Source organism: Cervus elaphus, chromosome 1 (genome assembly GCF_910594005.1).
Source record: "Cervus elaphus chromosome 1, mCerEla1.1, whole genome shotgun sequence".
Taxonomy (NCBI): Eukaryota; Metazoa; Chordata; class Mammalia; order Artiodactyla; family Cervidae; genus Cervus; species Cervus elaphus.
In genome coordinates this window covers 68961612-68983939 of record NC_057815.1, presented here as the reverse complement: position 1 = coordinate 68983939, position 22328 = coordinate 68961612, and the positions used below count along the sequence as shown (strand labels likewise).

At 52.6% G+C, this 22328-nt stretch overlaps 1 protein-coding gene across 1 annotated transcript in view; it reads right to left on the bottom strand.

Annotated features, from left to right (window-relative positions):
* Window positions 1–75: 75 nt before the first annotated feature.
* The window catches only part of DGAT2 (diacylglycerol O-acyltransferase 2), a 32148-nt gene continuing 9895 nt past the window's right edge, over window positions 76–22328 (bottom strand). Inside the window, exons 2-8 of the mRNA XM_043907619.1 lie at window positions 17704–17832; window positions 11931–12038; window positions 11491–11561; window positions 5062–5266; window positions 4326–4500; window positions 3322–3524; window positions 76–1446 (exon numbers count right to left, since the gene is read on the bottom strand). Of these exons, the coding sequence (XP_043763554.1) occupies window positions 1292–1446; window positions 3322–3524; window positions 4326–4500; window positions 5062–5266; window positions 11491–11561; window positions 11931–12038; window positions 17704–17832 (1046 nt within the window). The 3' untranslated portion in view covers window positions 76–1291. The remainder of the gene's footprint in view (window positions 1447–3321; window positions 3525–4325; window positions 4501–5061; window positions 5267–11490; window positions 11562–11930; window positions 12039–17703; window positions 17833–22328) is intronic.

Here is a 22328-nt window from a genome sequence, read left to right as displayed (position 1 = left end):
TTGTATGAGACCTTGAAGCAGATCCAGCTAGGCTGTACCTTGACTACTGACCCTTAGAAACTGTAGACAATGTTGTTTGCAGCCACCAAGTTTTGGAGTAATTTATTACACAGCAATTGATAAGGAATATACCACCAAGGGCCATGTGGGCTGAAGGGGAAAGCAGGAGACGGCTCAGCAGGCAGCCCGGCTGGGGCAGTGGTCTCCCCAAACATCAGCAGCAAGATGCTGATGTGGCCCCAACAATAACTCATGGAGGGCACTTGTTTTCATTTATTCATTTAGGAATATACAAAAGTCTGACATGGTATAATGATCTCATCAAAAGAAAACAGAGTACACAGAGGACTACTTTTCCTCCCTGGCCCCCTCTCTCAGGAAAAGCACAAATATATGAGGTTTGGGCTCAGGGAACTTCTGTTCTGGTACCAGTCTACTGCTTAGGTCCCTCTGTAAACAGGAAAGGGGACCCCTTCCTCGCATCCACTACCGACAATGTGATTTAAACAAAGCGAGGCCACTGAGAAGTTTGTGATTTAGGCCAATGCAGGGTCTGCACTGGGTCCATGTCACCAGCCCCCTGAGGAAAACCAGTCACTCCAACCAGAATGTGATGGGGCCTGATAACCCAAGAGATGGTTCATCTGGACAGCTGTGTTCTCCAGCACAGGAACATTACCACCCTGATCCTCTCTTTGGAGACCAGTCCAGGCTCAGATTTCAGAGACTGGGGCCATAGGGGGTGGCTGAAAGGAGAATCGGGCTTGAATATTCCAGGTGCTTATTCTTGCGCTCTTCAACATGGGAACACCTGTTTCCTGAGTCTTCCCTTGGCAAGAGGGTTTAGTCCTGCAGTCAAGCATTGGGTAGCTGGGCATAGAGATGTTTGTATTAGAGGAGGCTTCTGCCCCTCATCCCTCAGGGCCAAAGGGCAAATAATCTATGGCCCGAGTCACTAATGACTGTCCTTCTTCCCCAGTTAACTAGGACTGAGTTTTCTCTGTAATTTGGGGAAGGAGAGAAGAGGGGTTGTGAAACCATAAAGGCCCAGATGTGGCAGCCCCCACCTGGAACAGGGCAAACTGGAAGTGAGAGAGCTTGAAATATTCCCTTTCTCCTCCTTAAAAAAGACCTAACATTGTAATGGTTTAACAAAATTATTATAATTTCTTTTAAATAACCCACAGACACCCATGACACTTCCAAATTTACAGAACAAAAAGCACTTGAGAACTTGGTAGTAAACGATTTGCAGCTGGTTCCTCCCAGAAGCTGGCCCCTGCAGACAGGCTCAGTTCACCTCCAGGACCTCGGTCTCCGGGAGGCCAAACTTGGTCTTATGCTGGTCGAAGAGCTTCACCAGGGCTTCCATGTACATGGCGTGGTACAGGTCGATGTCCTGCTGGGTCGGGTGCTCCAGCTTGGGGATGGTAATGGGCTCACCCACTGCAGGGAGGGGGCAGAGGCCTCTGGTAAGTCAGTGCCGTTTGCCCCAACCTCCCTGGGCATTCACCACGATGCTCTCGGTGGTGACCTTGTGTTACGAGCCAGTCACGTGCCAGGAATTGTGCTGGGAGTGCTCCATTTCAGGTTGTCCCTTTCACAGGTGAGAAGACTGGGGCCCAGGGTGATGGGAAGGGACCTGCCCAAGGCCACCTAGCCACTAAGCAGTAGGTGGGATCAAGTCCAGCTGCACTCACTGCTCACACTACTCAGTTGGGAGCTCCTGTGAGAGGTGTGGGATCCAGTAATGGCTTTGCTTTTGCCTGCTCTTGGCATGTCACTGCCTCTCTGAGCCTTAGTTTCCTCACTGATCACAGGGGGACCCTTCCTTACACGGCTTTGCTGAGGATTCTGTGCAATAATGCGATACGCTATGAGAAGTGTGGTAAGGGCAGGAGAAGGAGAAGGGGACAACTTTCACAAATCCGTGCATAATTTTATTTTTCTCATCCTCCTGCTTCCTCTCCATACCCAGCTCATCCTGAAGTCCTATCAATGCTATTCCTGAAATTTCTTCCAAGTTCATGCACTTTTCTTCCATCTCTGCTGTCATTCCCTCTGTCCAAGTCAATGGCTACTATAAAAGACTTTGGACTGCTCTTGTGGATTCCATTTTTGTCCCTTCCAACTCCTTTTTCTAGGGCTTCCCTGGTGGCTCAGCTGGTAAAGAATCTCCCTGTCAATGCAGGAGATGCAAGAGACTTGGGTTTGATCCCTGGGTCGGGAAGATGCCCTGGAGAAGGAAATAGCAACATACTCCAGTATTCTTGCCTGGAAGATTCCATGGACAGACGAGCCTGGTCGGCTACAGTCCATGGGGTCGCAGAGTCGGACAAGACTGAGCAAACAGGCCTTTTATAACTCCTTTTCTATTCAGGAGTCCCAAGGATCACTTTAAAATGCAAATCTCAGTCTCCCCTCCCCCAAATCCTCAAGCAATTTTCAATTCTTAAGGTGAAGAGCAAACTCCTTCACCCTGGGCACCAGATCCTGTCCTTCTCCAGCCACCCTGTGCATGGAAATGTTCCTGCTGCCTCACAGACATCAGACCTGGTATGATGTATAACAAGAGTCAAGAGTGAGTCTGGGTCATGGGATTTAAAATGCAGGAAGTAAAACTTCTGGCCCTGATAACAACTCTAAGTATTTATGTGAGCTTTGGCCCCTGAAGTCCATGGCTTATGGCCTCCATGCTCTTGTGTGAGTTCTAGATTGTGAACCATTAACAGACACACACAATCCTACAATAGATAATTCCTTGGAATCCTCTAAATTGTCTCATATAAAAGCAAAACAACATGGCTGGGGGCAAAGTGCAGCCAGTTTTTTGCTCCACTTCTCATAGACTTCTGCTCCAATCATATTGACTTCCTTCTGTCCCTCAAAAATCTATGCAGTTCTGCTGTGAAAACTTCATTTAGGCTGTTGTTTCTGACTCAAAGACTCTTTGTCTTCTTTTTTTCAGGATAATTCCTATTCGGCCAAGAGTGTAAGAGCCACTCCTCCCTGAGATCCACTAGGCCCATCCAGAGCACATTCTTCTCATACCCCGTCGGTCTTTACTGTAAGGGGATCTTCCCTGATAGACTCATGCTCTGCAAACACAGAACTGCTGAGTCCTGCTTTCTCATCCAGACAGCTTAGCTCATGGTAATGGAACTATCTCCCATCTCCCACCCACACCCATCATTGCTATCAGCACCCAAACAGGTCCACATCCTCATGGTTTACAGCATGGACATCAGAGCCAGGGGCCTGGATTTGAATCCTAACTCTGCCACTAAACTAGCTGTGGCACTCGAGTTTAGGGGAGCTTACCGACAGTGGTGATGGGCTTGGAGTAGGGCACCAGCCCCCAGGTGTCGGAGGAGAAGAGGCCTCGACCATGGAAGATGCATGGGGCGAAGCCAATGTACTTCTGGAACTTCTTCTGCACCCATCGACCCCAGGAGCCCTCCTCAAAGATCACCTGCTTGTACACCTCATTCTCCCCAAAGGAGTAGATGGGAACCAGGTCAGCTCTGGAAGAGAGAGGCCAGAGTCTGTCTTAGCCCAATCACTGGCTTCAGTCCCTCCTGGCAGCCCCAGAGGCCCCAGACACCAGCCAAACTGCCCTCCCTCAGCGGTGTGTACAAGAGTCACCTGGGGGACCCCAAACCACATGTCCCCTCAGGGCCAAATGAGAACAGACCCTCTGCCCCTGTTAGTGGGTGGGGATCATGTCAGGGTTTTACAATGTGGCCCTGACCAGGCCCCTTAGCCTCACTCAGTTTTCTCAAATGGAAAATGGGGGTGGCATTCCTGCAGCATTTTGCAGGACAATCCAACGGAGCGGTAGAAGTAAATGTGTTCTAATGAAATGTGCTGAACAGGTGGCTACAGACTGTGCCCCTGGTTTTCTAGAAAAGGTCACAGAAACTCAAGCTGCCCTGTTCCTCTCTGCCTGTCCTCAGGGTTACCACTCCAAGAAGCCTTCCTTGATATTTCCAGCCACACACCACTCTCCTTCCTGGCCTTTTGCTCTCCTAGCTGTGTGACAGGCTTTGGCATGGGGCACAGTCCTGCCTCTGGGCCTGGCGGGCCTCTCACCCCACCTGCCGGGGCCCAGGAGACTCAGGCTGCATTTTTGTCCACCCATCCGCCCTTGGCCTGAACCTCTGGTCTCCAACATCCCCTTCCCCACGGATGGTTAACTCCCTTCTCTGCCTTCCTAGAGTCTGGGTCCTGCCTCCAGGAGGCAAGGAGCTGCTGCCCTGGTCTGAGCAGAGCTGTGGCGGGGTGTGAGCATGCGTGTGCACACACATGTTCTGAGATGCACTCACCCATGGCGCAGGGCCAGTTTCACAAAGCCCTTGCGATTGCGCAGGGTGACCGCATTCTTGCCGGGCATGGAGCTCAGGGACTCAGCCGCACCCCCCACCACAATGATGATGGCATTGCCGCTCCCATTCTTTGAAAGCAAGTAGTCTATGGTGTCCCGGTTCACTGGGCAGATGCCTGGGGAGTGGAGAGGGGACACACAGTCAGGGATGGACTTCCTACCTTCTGCACATGGTCAAATATAGACAGAGCCCTGGATTTGGTTCCCAGGCCTAGCCCAGCCACTTAGAAGAACAGCCTCGCGTTAAGTAATTCTATTTTCTGAGCCTCAGCTTACTTATCTGTAAAATGGGGATGACACAGGGTTGTTTAGGGAATGCATTCATTTGGCAAACATTCCCTGAGGTCCTAACTCTGCTGAGCTGGTACCAGGAAACCCCAGTAAGTCAGGCTGGTGGGAATCAAGGTGGATAGAACATGAGAGTCCTGGACAATGATTAGATTGTGCAAAGGGCGGCACAGGGGCTGGGAATGCCCAGAAGGGGAGAGAGAAGGTTTCCTAGGGACACCATTATGCTAGTTGAATCCAGAAGATCATATGAACAGTTCTCTGGCTCAGCCCTGACACACCAGGCCGTGGCTGGCCACGTGTCACAGGACCAGGTGCTAGAGCACAGTGGGTTGGCTTCCTGGCCAATGGAGAGGCTCAGACAGGGGCATTCAGAGGTAGATTCTCACCTCCAGACATCAGGTACTCCCGCAGCACTGGCATCCGGAAGTTGCCGGCCAGCGTGGCCAGGTAGGGCCTTATGCCAGGGAACTTCTTGCTCACTCCTGTGGCCTCTGTGCTGAAGTTGCAGAAGGCACCCAGGCCCATGATGCCATGGGGATGGTACCCAAAGATGTAGTTCCTGCTGGTCAATAAGTTATGTGTCTTCACCAGCTGCAGGGAAGACCTTGGGTCAGAGCAAACTGGCCAGGAAGGGGTACCGGGGACACCCAGAGGTAAGGGAAGCACTGGGTGTGCCCTGCTCCCCGGAGCCTGGGTCTGAAGGACTGGAGTGACTCCCCCTAGACCTCAGACTCTCATCACTGGGGCCTCAGTGCTGGGGACTTGAAAGTCACCATTTGGACTTCGAGTCCCTGGAAGGGAGTAAGACACTTCCTCATTCCCCCTGTTTCTCCAGCCAAACACCAGGTCCTCTAAATTGCACTCTGCCAGCCTCCTGCATTCCCTCCCTCTGGGCCCAGCCCCTTCACCACAGCCAATGACTGCTCTAAAAGCCCAGTGAAATCTCTGTCACTCTTAGATAAAGAGGGAAGTCCAGCTCCCATCGGGGTAAAGTCCAAGTCCCTAACTTTGGCCAGAGAAGGGACAGAGTGTCTGGCCTGAACAGAAACTTCCTCCCAGGCAGCCAGACTCAGGTCAGGCTCCGATGCAGGAAGGACAAGGACAAGTCACAGCCCTGGTGCCAGCCACAGTGGGGGTGGGGAGCCTGAACAGAAACTTCCTCCCAGGCAGCCAGACTCAGGTCAGGCTCCGATGCAGGAAGGACAAGGACAAGTCACAGCCCTGGTGCCAGCCACAGTGGGGGTGGGGAGGTCAGCTGTCCAGCTGGGTAGCTGACCTGCGGTGCTATCAACAAAGCTGTCCTGGGATGGTCCCGAGGGTGATTGGCTTCCTCGGGGCCCACCCCCTGCCCTGGGGCTGGTGGCTTGGACAGTGGGGTGGGTGGTACAAAGTTTCCCTAATCCCTGAGCATGAGACACCCACCCGGCACTACCCAGTGGGGTGGAAGGTGCTGAGAGGGATGGAGAGGATGGGCATTTTGTTCAGAAAACATCACTTTTTTCCCAACTAGAAAAATAATAAATAATCAGAGAATTTTAAAAACACAGGAAAGTCAGAAGAAAATCAAAAGCACCTGTCATACCTCCCTCTCCAGAAAAACCACTCTGACGTGTTCAGTTTTTTTTCTACTCAGATACACATGTTCTTTTTTAAAAATCCCCACACTGAGGTCATATGGTTGATATGACTTTTATAGAACTACCTCCCAAGCATATCAAAGCTATTTTTTTCTTATCAGAATCCCTCAGTACCATGTCTTCTCACAGCTATGCTACATGAATAGGATTGTTATCAAACCCAGACTGATAAAAAGCTTTGAAAAGCTTCTAAAATTTCCCTCAGAAATAATGTTTCCACAGATACCTTATTTTTGTCTTCATGTCTGTTTGCATTCTTAAGACAAACTTCTAGAAATACAGCTCCCGGGTCAGAGGGGATGACCACTTTGATCTGGTGGGCTGCCCTGCCTCCGGAGACATGGTGCTGGTGACATTCCTACCAGCAGTGCTTCAGGGTTCCCCCTGCCCAGGGCTGGGGCCAACTGGAAGCAGAGTCCCTGGCTACCAGCAGAAGAGCAAGGGCCGGGGTTTCTATGACTCTGGATTTGGAAACTGCCTGGCTGAGGGAAGGACCTCGTGCTCAGCTTGAGGGGGTGGGGTGCTGGTGACTGGTCTCCAGGAAACTGAAATCTGAATCTGCAGGTGATGGAGGCCAGAAGGGGATGGGAGTGAAGGTAGCTGGCACACCTCCCAGCTCTGTAACTACCAGGACATGTAAGCGTGACCCAGACCCCCTGTGCTGTGTGCCTGGATGCTCGGGACATTTGTACTCTTTCTTCCTTCTTTGCCTTTGTCGAGCAGATTAAAACTGCTCAAAACCCCAAGTGATCTCCAGCTGCCCACCACATAAAAGGGGAGCAGCAGCAGCTGCATCCACGGCTAGTGGGGATGCAGCTTGACATGAGCTCCGCGAGGTGGTGGTTCTGGGGTTTTGCCCCTGAGAGCAGCTGCACCCACCACTTCAGCTTTTGGGAAAGCCAGAATGAAAAAGCACCTTGAGCCAGTCTCACAGAGGAGGAAGGCATGGAGGAGAGAGCTGAGGCGGCCCGCTCTGGGATGGCAACCTGCTCCTGAGCTGAGATGAGGGCCAGGCCCAGGAACCAGCTGGACAGTGTGGGCTGGAAGAGCCCTGATCTGGGCCATTCCTTCATTTATGAGGTAGAGATTGAGGCCGAGAGAAAGGAGTTGCTGCTTGCCGGCGGATTCTTCCCTACCTCTAGACTTGGCCACCCAGCTGTGCTTTCCCTGGTCCTGAGATACAGATGGGCCACTTGGCGGAACCCTAGCTGGTCCCTTAAATCATTTCCTCCCTGCACCCCAAGCCTCTATCTGGTTAAATGAGGTGTCCTGCAGCATAGGGCAGATTCTTTGTCCCTGATGCAGCACCGAGAAAAGTGCAGGCATCTGATATGGCTTTGATCTGACTTCATGCCACACTCCTACCCCGGGGTGGACAGAGTGTCCACTCAAGAGGGAGGAGGAAGGGCACTGCTGATGAAGGCTCTGTTGACACACCTGACCTTGTGTCCCCTGACTGTTTCTAATGACAAAGTCTCAGCCCAAGGTGCTGGCCAGGCCAGGCCTGCTGGCCAACACAAGCCTACAACACGTTCCTAGCAAGTCACCTCTCACACCCTGTCCCCCTGGCAGCCAAGGTGGTCAGATAGCTTTGTCCCAGCCTGGCACCTTATAGAGGAGGAAACTCAGAATCAGAGAGGAGCAGAGACTCGCCTAAGCTCACACAGTGGGGCACTGGGGCAGAGGAATGAAGGAATGAGAACAGGGGCCCTGAGGCAGACACTGCCTTGGTTTCTATACCAGCCTTGCACCTTGGGACAATTCCTTCTCTCTGGGCCTCAGTAGGTCCATCTGTGAAATCAGGCAGATGGACAGATAAGTGACTGTAAGCTCAGAGAGTCTTTCCTGGTCTCTTCTCCAAAGATCCTGCCCATCACCACTGGGAGAGGTCGTGACCTGGGCACGGCCCACGCCTCTTCCAGGTAGCCGGTGGTCCTGGTGGTTGCGGTGAACACATAAGCCCCACCTCTGCTGGGAGAAAGGATGCTCTCTGGGCCAGCCGAGCAGCTCTGGTGGCAAAGACCTTCAACAACAAGGGAATGGGGAGGTATAGGTAGGTGGGCACAGATAGAGATCATTCCCCAACCATTGGCAAGAGGCCAGGAAAAGGGTGAGGAACAGAAGGGTCATACACGACTCCATCAAACGTGGCATCAGTTCACAAAGGCCAAACCTTCCTGCACAGAAGAGAAGCCTGAGGTCCCGAGGGTCAGGGACTCTGCCAAGACCACCACCAAGCAAGAGCAGAGCCCAGGATGAGGCATGAGGCCTCAGGCTCAGCTTGGCTTTGGTTCTGGCAGGACCTAGGGACCCTCCCAGGACCAGCTCACCTGGGTCATGTGGATCCAACTCCCAGATGACTTGTTGGAACAGAGGTGAGACAAGGGACATGGGTTTTGTTTTGGTTCTTCAGGGAGGGTAGAGATCAGTGGGAAAGGGTACCTGTCTGTCCCAGCTTGGACCAACAGTCATCAGGTCATCCTGTTCCGGATGGAGGGAGCTATCAGCCTTGAGGAGGTTTCCTGGGGGGCAGGCTACTCTGGGGCCCCCAAGGAAAGAGCCCCAGAAGAGAGAAAGAGTCCATAATCCCTCACAACGAACCATAATTTACCACTTTTCTAGCATGTGAAGAGCTCCATTTTACAGACAGAGAAAATGAGGCTTGGTGGGCTTGAGAAAGCATGCTCATGGTCCCATGCGCAGAAAGTGACAAAGTCCAGCAGGATCCACTAGAAGGGCAAGGGCAGGGACCAGGCACACTCTTCTGCATCCCCATGTCCAGCAGAGCCCAGCAGTGCACAGGGAATAGAGTACCCTAATAGCGTGGCCAGTGAATAGAGTGACAGGGCAGGACCTCAACCTGGATCTCCAACAGCAAAGCAGAGGGAGGGAGACCCATGAAGTGAGGCTCAATCCAGCGGGGCAAACCTGGATTGCATCTCTCCCAGAGAAAGAGGCAGTAGGAATTCAGTGGGAAAGACTGTGGGGCCCGGATTCTAATACTAGCCCTGGCACGGAGTCACTGCGCAACTTGGACCAGTCCTTGCCCCTCTTTGGGACTCAGTTTTCTCACCTCCAAAATGAGGGGGGTTGGGTCCTATGAGGCAACATCCTCCTAGCAACAACAGCCTTGGTTTCTTTGCAGCCAGAGAGACAGGGTCAAGAAAAGGGAGGAGTAGAAATCTTGACTCCAAAGGTCCTGGGGAAACCGGGCTCAGGCTGGGATGGGCAGAGGGAGCCAGCCCAGGGTGCCGTCCCTACAATACTGAGTGCAGCAGGAAATGCAGGGTTACCTGGCCACCTCCCCCAGGCAGCAGGCCAGGATGTCTCAATCGTTGACTCACAACAGCAAACATCCACGACCCTGTGTCATGGACACTTCCACATTCACACATGCTTTCTTCACTCTTCAGACCCCACTGATGTCTGCTCGGTTACCGCAGCACCAAGAGTGTGCCAGGGCTGGGGTGCCAAGTGAGCTGCCTAGACAGGTCTCTCCCCTGCAGGGAAAACCTTCGGGATTCTGCCAGAGTTCTCTACCATCCACCAGCATCACCCACGTGCACCTGGCCTTACCAACCTGGCTTGCAGACCACCAGCAGGGCGCCTGACAGAATGGCACTGAAAGTCAAGACCAAGCCACTTTTGATCTCGTCAGGACCTTGAGTTTGGCCCCAGAGGAGACAGGTGCTCAGAAGACTAGTGTGGGAGACCCGGGGCAGCCAGTGGCACAGGAGGAAGGAAACCCAGAGGTCAGCTTGGTCTAAACTGGCTGCCTGTGGGGAGACGGCACCCCAGCCTCACCCAGGGTCAGACTGGGCTGCTTCTCCTGCCTCTGTCCTCCAAGCCTGAGGGAAGCTTGAGGATCTGCCCAAGCGTATCTCCCAGAGCTCTGCTGCACAGCGGGGTAGTGTGCTGTGGTGGGAAGTGTCCAGACTTGAAGCAAGACAACAGCTGGAGTCTTGGCTCAGTTCCCTGTTAGCCTCATTCAGCTGTGTAGCTCTCTGACCTTCAGTTTCCTCTTCTGCAAAAATGGGATAAAATGAATACCCGCCACACAGGGTTATTATAACCCGCTGCGAGGGTTAAAGGAGACTCCTTGGGGAAAGGCACTGGCCCTGACAAGTCCCAGGAAATAGAAGTCCTCCCTCCCCCTCCACCTTCTCCCCCATCCTCCACATCCCAGGCTTCTTTCTCAAGGTCAGGTGCCTGCGCTCTCAGGATTTTCCCTGCCCCTTCAGTGCTGCTTCTCTTCAGGATGGGGTTCTAGGAGCAGCACCTTCAGAAGCCTTTCCCAAGCACTTCAGCAGTGAGGTTCTCACTCTTCATTCACTGCACACCAAATTTTCTGGCCCCTTATTCCCATAACCAGGACCCCTGGTGACCCACCCACGACTGGCTGAGAGGTGAAATTTCTGTAAGAGCTTCAGAAGGAAAGAAAGCCCCTCACACCTATTGCTAACCTTGGTTGAGACCAGATAAACTTGGACTACCTTAGTATTGCTCTTGATAAATCACTTCCTTTTTTATATTTTTTGGCTCTGTCATGCAGTTGGCACGATCTTAGCTCGCCGACCAGCGAATGAACTGGGGCACAACAGTGAAAGTGCTGAGTCCTAACCACTGGACCACCAGGGAATTCCCAGTCACTTCCATTTTAAGTTATGACTTTAATGTTCACTGAAAGCAGACAAGCAATGGCCATAATATCTGCTATTATTTCTGCTCCTTACATCACCCAGGATCTCAGTACCTGAAACAGCTGTTAGATCCAAATGCTAGAAGAAGTCTTGTTTACCCAAGGAACAAAGAAGCTTCTTTCTGAAAATGAGGATCAATAACTAGCATGCTTCCCTTTTTACCTTGGCTGCCAGGAAGCTCAGAGGTGACCATGAAGTTCAATCACTGCAACTCTGTTGACACTTATGGATGAATTACTAGTATGTTTTCCTCTAAGTCTTGATTTGTCTTTTTACCTGGTATAGAATTATATGTATGTATCCTAAATTGCCTCAAATCCTACATAAAGTGGGGTAGAATATCGACAGATGCTCATAGTGGGAGATGTCACATAGTTCAGCCCTGCATACATGGTCGCTGTGGATGGGTAAGTTAAGGCTTGACTTCAGATTTCCCATCCACTCCCACCCTCCCAAGATAACACCTGCAAGTTTTTACCTGAATGGGAAAGTAGTCTCGAAAGTAGCGCCACACAGCCCAGTTTCGGACCCACTGTGACCTCCTGCCACCTTCCATGGAACAAAACATAGTGTTGAGAAGGAGTAGGAGGTGGGGGAGGGTGACATTCAGGAAGAGCCAGTGTGAACCCCTGACCTAGGTGACCAGCACCCTAGGCAGCATCCTCCCCTCAAGCCCCTTTCCATGTTCATTCCCTCACGTTACGGACACCCGGGACTGATGTAAGCTCCAGTGGGAAGCATGATGGTGACCTTAGAGACTCCCCTGCCTTCAGAACCATGCCGAGGCTTAGTCCAACACTATTCACATAGTGGGTGCTAACTAAAGAAGGGGCAGTAGCCATGACAAGGAACTTCAGCTTGTGCAGGAGGGAGTGTCCCGAGGGCGAGGGAGTCAGGCAGGGTGACCTGCGCTCCTACCTTTCTTGGGTGTGTTCCAGTCAAACACCAGCCAGGTGAAGTAGAGCACCGCGATGAGCCAGCAATCGGTGCAGAATGTGTACACGAGGATGACGCTGCAGGCCACTCCTGGGGGAAGGCAGATGGTCCCAGATCAGGCCTGTGCTCCCAGCACGGGCTTTAGTACCCTATGGACAAGGGTCACTGGTGACTGAGCGTTTACTGTGGCCCTAAGCTAGGCACAGCCGCGGCCCTGGGCAGAGGGCCATGGGGAGGGTGGGGTGGGGAGGGGGGTGAAGATGTTCCTGAGAGGAGCAGGCTCACAGGGACACGAGCCTCATCTTCTAGATTCTGATGGGCTGTCCTAGCATCAGGAGGCATGTGGGCTCCAGGTTGTCTGGGCAGCAGCACCATAGGTGATGGACATTAACTTAGAGCCTTAGAGTTGTCCTTTCTGCCCCTCCTTGCGTGTTTTCCCCACCTGAGTGCCCACCAGAGTAGCTGTGGATGAGGGGAGGGACCTGCCAAGTGCCTCTGTATCTCAGGACTTGGGCTGATTTACTGTCTTGAGTGTGAGGCAGGGTGACTTTTACCCCATTCTAGAGATGAGAACACTGAGGCTCTAGGGGGAGGGAACTAGTCCAAGGTCACCTGCCAGGACGGAGGCAGAGCCAGGACTCAAACTCAAGTCTGACTATTAAGTCCAAAATCTGTACCAGACTTTAGGAATTTACCCCAAACTAGAAGGCCCAGACTGCCACTGGAGGGACCCAAGAGAGTGGGATTCCCGCCCCAGGAGGCGGGCTGGCCCCCTTCCCACATAACTGAGCACCAGGCAGTCCCCGGCCAAAGCCCAGAGCCCATCAGCCTCTCTCTCGAAATCCCCAGCAGCACACTGGAAGACTGCTGGGGCCAGCTTCCAGTGGTCCCTTTATTCTGGGCCTGCTGGCCATTAGACTGAATAACCTGGCACAGAAAGCCCTCATCAGGGCTTCCATTTTTCCAATTTTACCAAGGCGTCAAAGCAAAGCTCAGATCTCATCTCCAACCTCATACCATCCTCCTACATGGATCTCTCACCTCTGAATTCTCTACATTGGGGGTGGGGCACATCTTTGCCCCTGTCACTTAGCACAGGGCCAGGGGCATCAGGTACTCATGCTTGGGAGAAGGATGGTCTCTGGCCAACATCCCCTCCACTGCTGGAAGGGAGCCAACCCCTGTTGCAGGCCCCCCTCTGCTGGGCACTGCACTGGTCACGGGCGCCAGGTTTTGGATTCCATGCTCTCGTCTTCCCACCATGCTCAGTCCCCTCCGGTTTCTCAGGGAGAGGGGAGGGCCAGACACACACTCCATGAGCCTAAGGGCAGGAAAATGGTGATTTTCACCCGCAACCCAGTCCTGTTCTAAGCTCCTGAGCTAGCCTCTTGCCAAGGGAGCTAAAAGTGGTACAACTATCTTGGGACCGGCAGTGAACATAGAGTGGCCAGGTGTCCAGGTTTTCAGACCACCTTAGGAGTGTGACGTCATAGATGGGGAAGATGAGTCTCTAAGGAAGTATCTGGAGCCAACAAAACCCTGTTAAAGGCCAGCTGAGAAGTACTTGAGGCAGCTTGGTGAATGGCGATGTTTAAGTTAGGGCCACTTACACAGTCACTCACCTTGTTGAGTGGTTTGCCCCTGGTCCCCTTTCTTAGGCCTAGAAAAAAGGTCACAAGCCCCCTAGACTCCACAGGTATCCAAGTGCCTTCAGAGGCTAGATAGAGGCTCCAGGTGGGCCTGGGCAGGGTTGCGAGATTCAGGTTAGGATCTGAGCAGCCTGGAAACCTAGCTGCTGTCAAAGCCCTAACTCTGCTGAGGGGCACCAGGACCAGAGCAGGTGGAGCCCTAGGCTGTACTGCCTAAATGTCTGGGCTCTCTGGGAAGCTGGAAGTCCCTGTCCACTGTCCTTAATCTGGTGCTGAGGCAGCCTGGGAGGAGGAAAAGAGAACAGATGGAGAGTCCGGAGACTGCATTCTAGTTCCGGACTTTCTCAGCTGGAGGACCCTGCTCCCTCTAAGCCCTGTGTGTCCACAGCCGTCTTATAGGTATCTGCCTCCCCCAGCAGACTCCTTCCATCAGAAGGCTCTTCAGTCCCTGGGCTCCCTGGGAGTTGGAACTAGGTGAGATGAACTTCTCCAGCCACAGCAACCAACACGGGAAAGGTTTATTGAGCAAAAATGAGTTAAACCCATCATACAAGTTGCCTTTCTCAGAGACTAAGCCCAGTCCTCTGAATACCGGGCTCCCTGGTCCATTCTTGTAGGGCAAGGGACTGCAGCAGGAACCACCCACCCCCCACTCCCCTCATGTCCAGGAGATGTAAACAATTTTTGGCTCCATATGCAGAAGGTTCAGGACCCACCTTTACAATCACCCCTCCCCACAGAACATAGTCAAGCTTGTGATTCAAACTGCTCCTCAAAGCCTGTGAGCAGGCAGCCTATGGCTGCCCAATGCAGGGAGGCAGCAGTCAGGCCCATGAAGAGCATGGACACGCTCTTCCATGAAACTGGGGCCCTGCTGGCTCACTGGCCATGGCCCATCCTTGAATCTCCATTTCCAACAGGGTGTTGGGAAGATTACATGAGATAATGTAGGAAGACAACTTAAGTGTCCAATTTGGAGATCCATGGACTTGGATGGGGGGAAAAAATCTTAATGTTCCTTCATCTCTTATAGAAATGCAATGTTTCCTTCATTTATGAATGTACCAGACTGCAGTAGTATTAGCAGACCCTGTTGGCAGTGACACTCATAGAAAACATCCATATCACATGTATGGTAACTGGGGATATCTTGAAAAATAATTTATTCTCATCACTAAAGAATTATAGTAATCTTTATGCCTGCTGCTAGATCTTTTTATTTAACACAGTAACAAAAAAATAATGTGTCACTATATGTGGAATCTGATTTAATACTTGTGTATCTATATTGTAATACCATTGGCTTCCTTTGAAATCCAATGTGTTTTGTATTATGCATTTAAAAACTCGGAATGAATAAGGTTTAGAGCCTTAACCAGAATACCAGGGGGACCCGTGGCACAGGAATGGTGGCTCAGAGTCACTCCATTGTTCCAGAGGGAGGCTGATGGGGCCACAGCATCCTCTGCAATGCCAGGTGAGCCTCTGCCAGCAGATGTGGGTGGCAGTGGGAGGGAGTGGCTGGGGCTGCTCAGGGCAATAATTAGCAGCAGCTCGGCAGACCTGCCCGTCCATGCAGGCTTGGCTCCCGCCTACACAAGGGTTTTGGGAAGATGCTGGGCCGGTTTCTGGGCCGTGGTTAGACTTGATCAATTATTAACCTACAGCTCGAGGCAGCCCCTGCCACATGCTACAGGAGTCTGGGGTTCTTTCTATAAGCTGCTCAGCATCTCATCAGCCAAGCTCTGACCCACTAAGACAGTAAGACAGTGGTGGCTTCTGGGTGCAGATGATGGTGAAGGGAGCTGGTACAGCAGACTGGGCGGGGGCCTAGAGGCTGGAGTCCATGGGGTCTTGCTCTGGTCCTGTCACTTCCTTCTTATGTGATTCTGGGCAAGGCTCTGCCCTCGCTAGGTGCATGATTCTTATCTGAGAACAGAGGGGTGCTCTCTGCTCCAGGATTCTAAAAATTGCCCAGGCAGGCTAAGTTGGAAGTTTGAGCCCTGAGGGAGCCAGTTTAATCTGCTCTGTTCCCTAGACCACTGTTCCTTTATCTTGTTAAGGCCCATTGTTACTGTTGTTCAGTCGCTAAGTTGGGTCTGACTCTGTGACCCTGTGGACTGTAGCACACCAGGTTCCTCTGTCCTCCACTATCTCTTGGAGTTTGCTCAAATTCATGTCCATTGAATCAGTGATGCTATCTAACCTATCTAACCTTGGACCATAAAAAAGGCTGAATGCCGAAGAACTGGTGCTTCTGAATTGTGGTGCTGGGAAGACTCTCTTGAGGGTCCCTTGGAATGCAAGAAGATCAAATCAGTCAATCCTAAAGGAAATCAGCTCTGAATAGTCATTGGAAAGACTGATGCTGAAGCTCCAATACTTTAAGGCCACCTGATTCAAAGAGCTGACTCACTGGAAAAGACCTGATGCTGGGAAAGACTGAAGGCAAAAAGAGAAGAGGGCAGCAGAGGATGCGACAGCATCAGCGGCTCAATGGACATGAATTTGAGCAAACTCCAGGAGATAGTGGTCCATACGCCTCCGTAAAAATCTGAGGACAGCAACTGCCCTTCATCCAGAAAAATGTGAATATACTCTCACATGTAATTTTGTACCTAGTTTTAGGGGCTCATAGCCCCCCAAAGCCCACTCTTGGGCCTTAAGGTGAAGACTAGCCATTTCAGACTAGGCACGCTGATTTCGAGCTTCCTGGTGAGCACTCCAGGCTTCTGTTTAATTTTTAACTCTGCCACTTAATGAGCTTCACCATCTCTGAGTGTCATTGAGCCTCTATGAGTCTCCATTTTCTCACCTATGAAGTGGAAAGTCGAGGAAAGTGCCTGGTCCACTGTGTGTGTGTGCACACATGCACGCGTGTGTGTGAATGTGCACACACTCAGTCATGTCTGACTCTTTGCAACCCCTTGGACTGTAGCCTGAGAGTCTCCTCTGTCCTTGGGATTTTTCAGGAAAGAATATTGGAGTGGGTTGCTATTTCCTTCTCCAAGGGATCTTCCTGACCCAAGGACTGAGCTCACATCTACTGAAGGGGCTCAATAACTAGCACCCCCATTCCATCCCTCTGCCCTGCCAAGGGAGGGAGGGGCAGTTGCTGCCCTGGAAACGTGGTCTCAGAGGCCCCCAAGCCTCCTGGGAGGACGGCTCAGCACTGACTTGATAACTCCTGATAATCCCCATCGACCTGAACAACCCCGAAGAGTGGGCCACCCAGAGGGACTCATTCAGGCACTGGAATGTACTCTGTGAGGCTCAGCAGCATGTTGGGGAAGCCACTTATTACACTGGGGACACCTGACCCTGGGGAAGAGGCGAGACTGCTTGGGGAGCAGGGCCTGGCTCAGACAGGGGCCCTTCCTCCTCCTGGACAACCCATGGTGCCCTGACCCTGGTCTGGATGGCAACCCAGGGGACAGGGGCACCAACCTGGACCTGCAGAAGAAGCAACTCAAGCACTAACGTGGGCAGTGTCAAGATAGGAAAGGAGACGCTTTGAGCGGGCTCCGGAAGCAGCTGGGGGAGGTGTTCAACAGAGGGTGGGTGAGGGTGGGGTGGGGGAGCTTGGAGGGTATGTCCCACTAGCAGCTCCCGTAGGTTGGGGACCACCCCCCACCGGCCCAGGCCCTGTATGGCTTGTGTGGCAGCCTTTTCCTCATATCCAAAGTGAGTAAACTGATTTTTAAGGGGTTCAAGGAACCTGTGTAAAGTCACAGAGCTTATGTGTAGTCGAGTTGGGATTAATCCCAGGACCAGACCAACCTAAGACAATGCAACATACCTATAGGAAAATGTTTGTTGGGAGGCAGGGTGGCATGTGGGAACAGCACATGCTTTGTGGTGGGGGGGCGGGGCAGGGGGGGTTTCTTGTAGACCTGGACTCAAATCTGTGTGACTTTGGACAAGTTACTCACCTTCTCTGAGGCTTCAGCTTTCTATCTGTGAAATGGGAACCATACCACCACCTCCCACTGAATCTCACTGAGTCCCCAGGCCTGCCTGGGGTACAGCACTTGATAGGGAACCAAAAAGGACCCCTCAGCTCTCTAACATCCCCGCCTGCCCTAACCCTCTAAGCCCCAGCTTACCCAGCACGAGGAAAGACAGGACCCATTGTAGCACCGAGATGACTTGGAGTTGCTTCTCTACCTTGGACCTATTGAGCCAAGTGACAGAAAACAGGTCCTGGAGGGCGGAGAGGATGCTGGAGCCAGTGCCTGTGACAGACATAAGACAGATGTCAGCCTGTCCGCCCTTCCCTGCAGCTGCAGAGTACCCCACACCAGCCCACCTCCCCACAGACATCTTCCTAGTCATGAGAGGGGCACGATCAAAGAATCAGACCGATCTGGGCTTACATCCCGGCCCTGTCACAGTTTTGTAATTCTGGGCTGCTTACATGCTGCACTTCCCTCTGCCCCAGTTTCTATATATACCCAGTGGGAATGATGTCCCCTCCAACAAACAGTCATTTTGGAGACTGAATAGGGTATCCAAAGAGGTGAGGGGGAGGCTTGCCATAGTTTCCAATTCTCATTCCTCACCTCTACTCCGGTCAAACCCCTATCTTTTCCTTTATCTGGATCTAGTACAAATATTTAACCTTTGCTATCTGGGTCTGTGAGGCCAGGGACAGAGGGCCAACATCCAGTTTGCAATGTTTTTTTTCCTCTAAGTGTACTTTGAGCACCCCCAATCCTTGACCCACCCCTCCCCTCTTTATCTCCAGGACTAATACCCTCTCTGGGAACTGAGCCCTCTTGCCCTACCCCAACACCATCAATACCACCTTCAGGGGAATTCACACTTTGAGCTTCACCTCAGCGCCCAAAGCCCAGGGCTCAGAGATGAACTGGGCAGGAACCTCTGCTTTCCTAGAGGACCCAGCGGCCACTGAGTTTTGGGCAACCTGGGACACTGAGAGCTGCAATTATGTTTGCTACCAAAGAAGTGCCAAGCCTATAAGTTCAGACAGGATGTACCCAGTTAACTGGTTCTGTGGCTGTGCCCCCAGGGTGATGCCCTGGATTCCAGTGGCTAATGGACAGAGGGACGAGAAAGCCTGGTGACTACAGGAGAGGCAGCGCTCTGGAGGAGTATGGGCGAGGTTCCTGACACACCCTCTCCTTCTGGAAGCTGGGCCAGAGGACTGCGCCCCTTCAAACCCCACATGTGCTGAGTCCCAACTGCATGCTCTTTGCTCAACACATCTTCACTGACTGTGCTGGTCAAATTCCTTCACACGACCCACTCTCCAAGGCCCCTGACTGAGCCACAATCTTGTCCTGGAGGGTCTCATGACCTTTCACCCTGGCCTACAGCAGAAGTGGGAGGGAGAAGGGTTTAGGGGTTTACACGCAAGCCTTTGTATTTCTTTAAAATCTGCAGAGCAACAAAGTCACAGTGGGGTTTAGAAAGGGACATGGCACTCATCTGCTGAAAGTTAACAGTCACTCTGACTTTTAGGAGGCACAGAGAACCAGCAGGACTCAAGGCAGACTCCTCAGTCCTGTTCCCCTCCCCTGGTCTCATGGAGCACCGGGAGAAGGAAGCCAGGGGTATGGCAGAAGAGTAAGATCCCAGTGCTGACCCTGGTTCCACTCACTATGTAGGCATGACCTCAAGGGTGTACTGCCATATCCAAGACACGGCACATACTGGGTACTCAGGAGCAGCCATACCCGGGGTGGAGGTGGCGGTGTGTGAACTCACCAAAGCAAATGAAGAGGCTGGGCCACACAGGAACTCCAGAGGTCTGGCCATGACTTCCTCTGCCCTCAACATATAGACCCACCATCACAGCCCTTTCCACCTCCACCCTTTCTCAGCACCCCATCCTGGAGCCTGAGAGCCCTCTGGGGTCCTCTGGTACAGCCCATCTGGACCTCTGGAGAGGCTGAGAAGAGGAGCACTGAGCTGCCCAGGGCTACCCAGCCAGGGCTGGGACCTGGATTCAGGGCACAGCAGATGCCAAATACAAAGGGCTCTACCCATGGGACACAGCAAGTCCAAGGCTGGTCTGTGCTCAGAAGTGAGGAGAGGGTCCTGGGTGAGTACAGGAGGGAGGGAAGTGAGGCCAAGCACAGGCCTGAATCCTCTGTCCAAGGGATCCCTAGCTGCTGGCTCTCCCTCCTAAGCTGTGTGGAATGAAGGCAAGCAGGGGTCATGGCAGGTGAGTCCTTGCCCTTGGTCTGGAGCAGGCAAGGCGCCTTGGCTGCAGAGAGGATAGAATGTTCTCCAGCACCTCAGAGTGCACCCTGGGAGCTGTTTAGAAATGCAGGGCCCCAGCGTGGATTTACTGAACTGAGATCTGCTCAGTCCAAAGTCTCAGGTAGGGTAAGTTTGGGGTAGGGAGTGTGCAAGGAGGAGCTGGGGGTCTCCACTTTCTACTGGGCTGGAAAAAAAGGGGGATGGAAAAAAGGGCATCAGACATAATCTCATTTGACCACTTCCTACTGTGAACAGGACCGTGACGAGTGCTTGAGGAAAGGACTCACTGTCTAGCCTCTGCTGTTGGGTCAGGGCCAACCAACTGGCTGCACTCACAACACGGAGCTCTCCTGCTTTGGGGTGGGGTGCACACAGTAAGTCCATGTTGGTTACATATCCCCCACTGAAACAACTGAGAAATTCTTCCTTGTTTCCGAATCCAAATCCATCTGCTATTGCAGGTCTCTTGCAATTAGATAAAGTCAGGGTGCAGAAAATGCAAAACATTTTGTCCAGTGGATTATCCACACAGAAAAGAGGCCTGAAAGGTTCCCATAGCCCCAGAGCCAGGCTTGTTCCAGCCTCCTCAATCTATCCTCCCTGCCCCATCCCAACTACTGCCCGCAGCCCGCTCTGCAACCAAATAGGAAATGCAAAGTCCACTGAGGACGGGCTGATGTTCCTTGGGTGGCACAGCATGGGGCTGCCTGGTGAGCAGGGAGGCCGGGAGGCCATCCTGTGTCCCTCAGGCCCGAGACCACTTGGCTGCCTCTTGGCCAGACCATCCCGACCTGGTTGACCACAGAGCCCAGCCCCAGGAGCTGGCCCGTCCATGATGCTGAACCATAGGCCCAGTGGAAGCCCCTGTGGATCTAAGGAGTATCCAGTCATTGCTCCCTTGCCTAGAAAGCTGCTGCCTGCCTTGTCCACCTGATGACCCCCTGACAATGAAATAAAGCAGCTTGTCCTTCAAAACCCAAATAGGTAAGCCTTCAGAGAGGTGGGCTTTCCTTCTCTGGGATTACTGACTCTAAGGCCCATGCAAGCGTGGAACTGTCTGGAGCCATCTCACCAGCCCCCACCCATCTTGGAGAGAACCTGTCAGCAGATGAAGGTGGGAGAGGCCAGTAAAAGAGAGAAATAAGAGAGGAAGGCAGTCTTCCTTTTAGGCTCCCACAGCCCCTCACCTTGTACCAACTGCTGATTACAAGCCCACTCTCATCACATTAGGAGCTGCCCAAGGGCCTGAGTCTGATCCAGCCCGTGGCCTCTCAGAGTCCGGCCCAGAGTCAACACTCGGCAAGGTTTGCTGAGCAAAAGGAAGAGCAGATCTCTGCTCTGGCTATTCCTCAGGCCCCCATCCTCCACCTCTGCTCTCTCTGCAGGGCTGGGTGACAGGCAGCTTCAGAGCCTCCAATGTACTTCCTCAGGAACTCTGGTTTCTCACCAGCCCTGTGAGTTTGGCATCATCATTGCCATTTTGATGGTGAGAAAGACTTGAGGAAGTGATATAGCCAAGGTCACTTGACCAGAGGGTGGCAAAGTTGGATTCAATTCAAGTCTAACTTCTAAGCCAGCATTCTGCTCCTGTGCTGGTCTCCCCAAGTTCCTTCTCTCTTCTCCCCAAAAGAAAGTGGGGGAAGGCTGGGAGTGGAAAGGAGAAAATGCATGGCTTATTTTCCTCCAGAGGGGCAGGTGAGGGGCAGGCATCTTGTGCAGTAAATTAAGTGGTGGCAGGCCTGGGGGTTCTGGTCCCGGTTGCATCACTGACTCCTGTGTCCTCTTGGCCAAGTTGCTTCACCTCTCTGGGCTTTGGTTTCCCCATATATAAAATGGTGGTGGGGAGGATGACTTCTATGATCCCTTTGACTGCTTGGAACCCAGTGCCCACCCTTCTGAAGACACCACCTAGATGCTCACCACCTTGCAATAGCCCTGGTACAGTTGCTTGGCAAATGGGAAGCAAGGCTTCAGCCGGGCATCCCCAGGTCCAGCCCTCACCACTCAGCTGTCAGAATCTCTTCTGCCTCAGTGGTGGCTGGTGTGGATGCCAATGCTGCAATCAGATGCCACCACTGCCACCACCTTCATACCCAGCCCAACTGTCCCACAGTCTAGGTGGGGCTGGCAGGGAGCCTCAACATTTGGCCAAATCTCAGCTCCAACCTGCTCCCTTGCTACCCCTCCCCAGCCTCTGCCGGCACACTGCACTCTGCACGCTCTCTCAGCACCAATCCATTGAAGCCAGTATCTGCTTCCTTGGCCATCCTCCTCAGGCAGCATCTCTTAAGTTCCAAGGTGGGTACTTGATTCATTCATATGCCCAGAGCCCAGTCAGACTGACGAGAGGAGCTCATAGAGGTTGATTGCATGAATGAACAAACCTATAAGTCCCAGAGGCAGCTGAAGGCCAGGATACTCAAGTTGCAACTGAGTTGCCAGACAGGAAGGCCTCCAGGCTTATCACTGAGGACCCCAGAGATGGAGTAACCGGTGGTGGAGT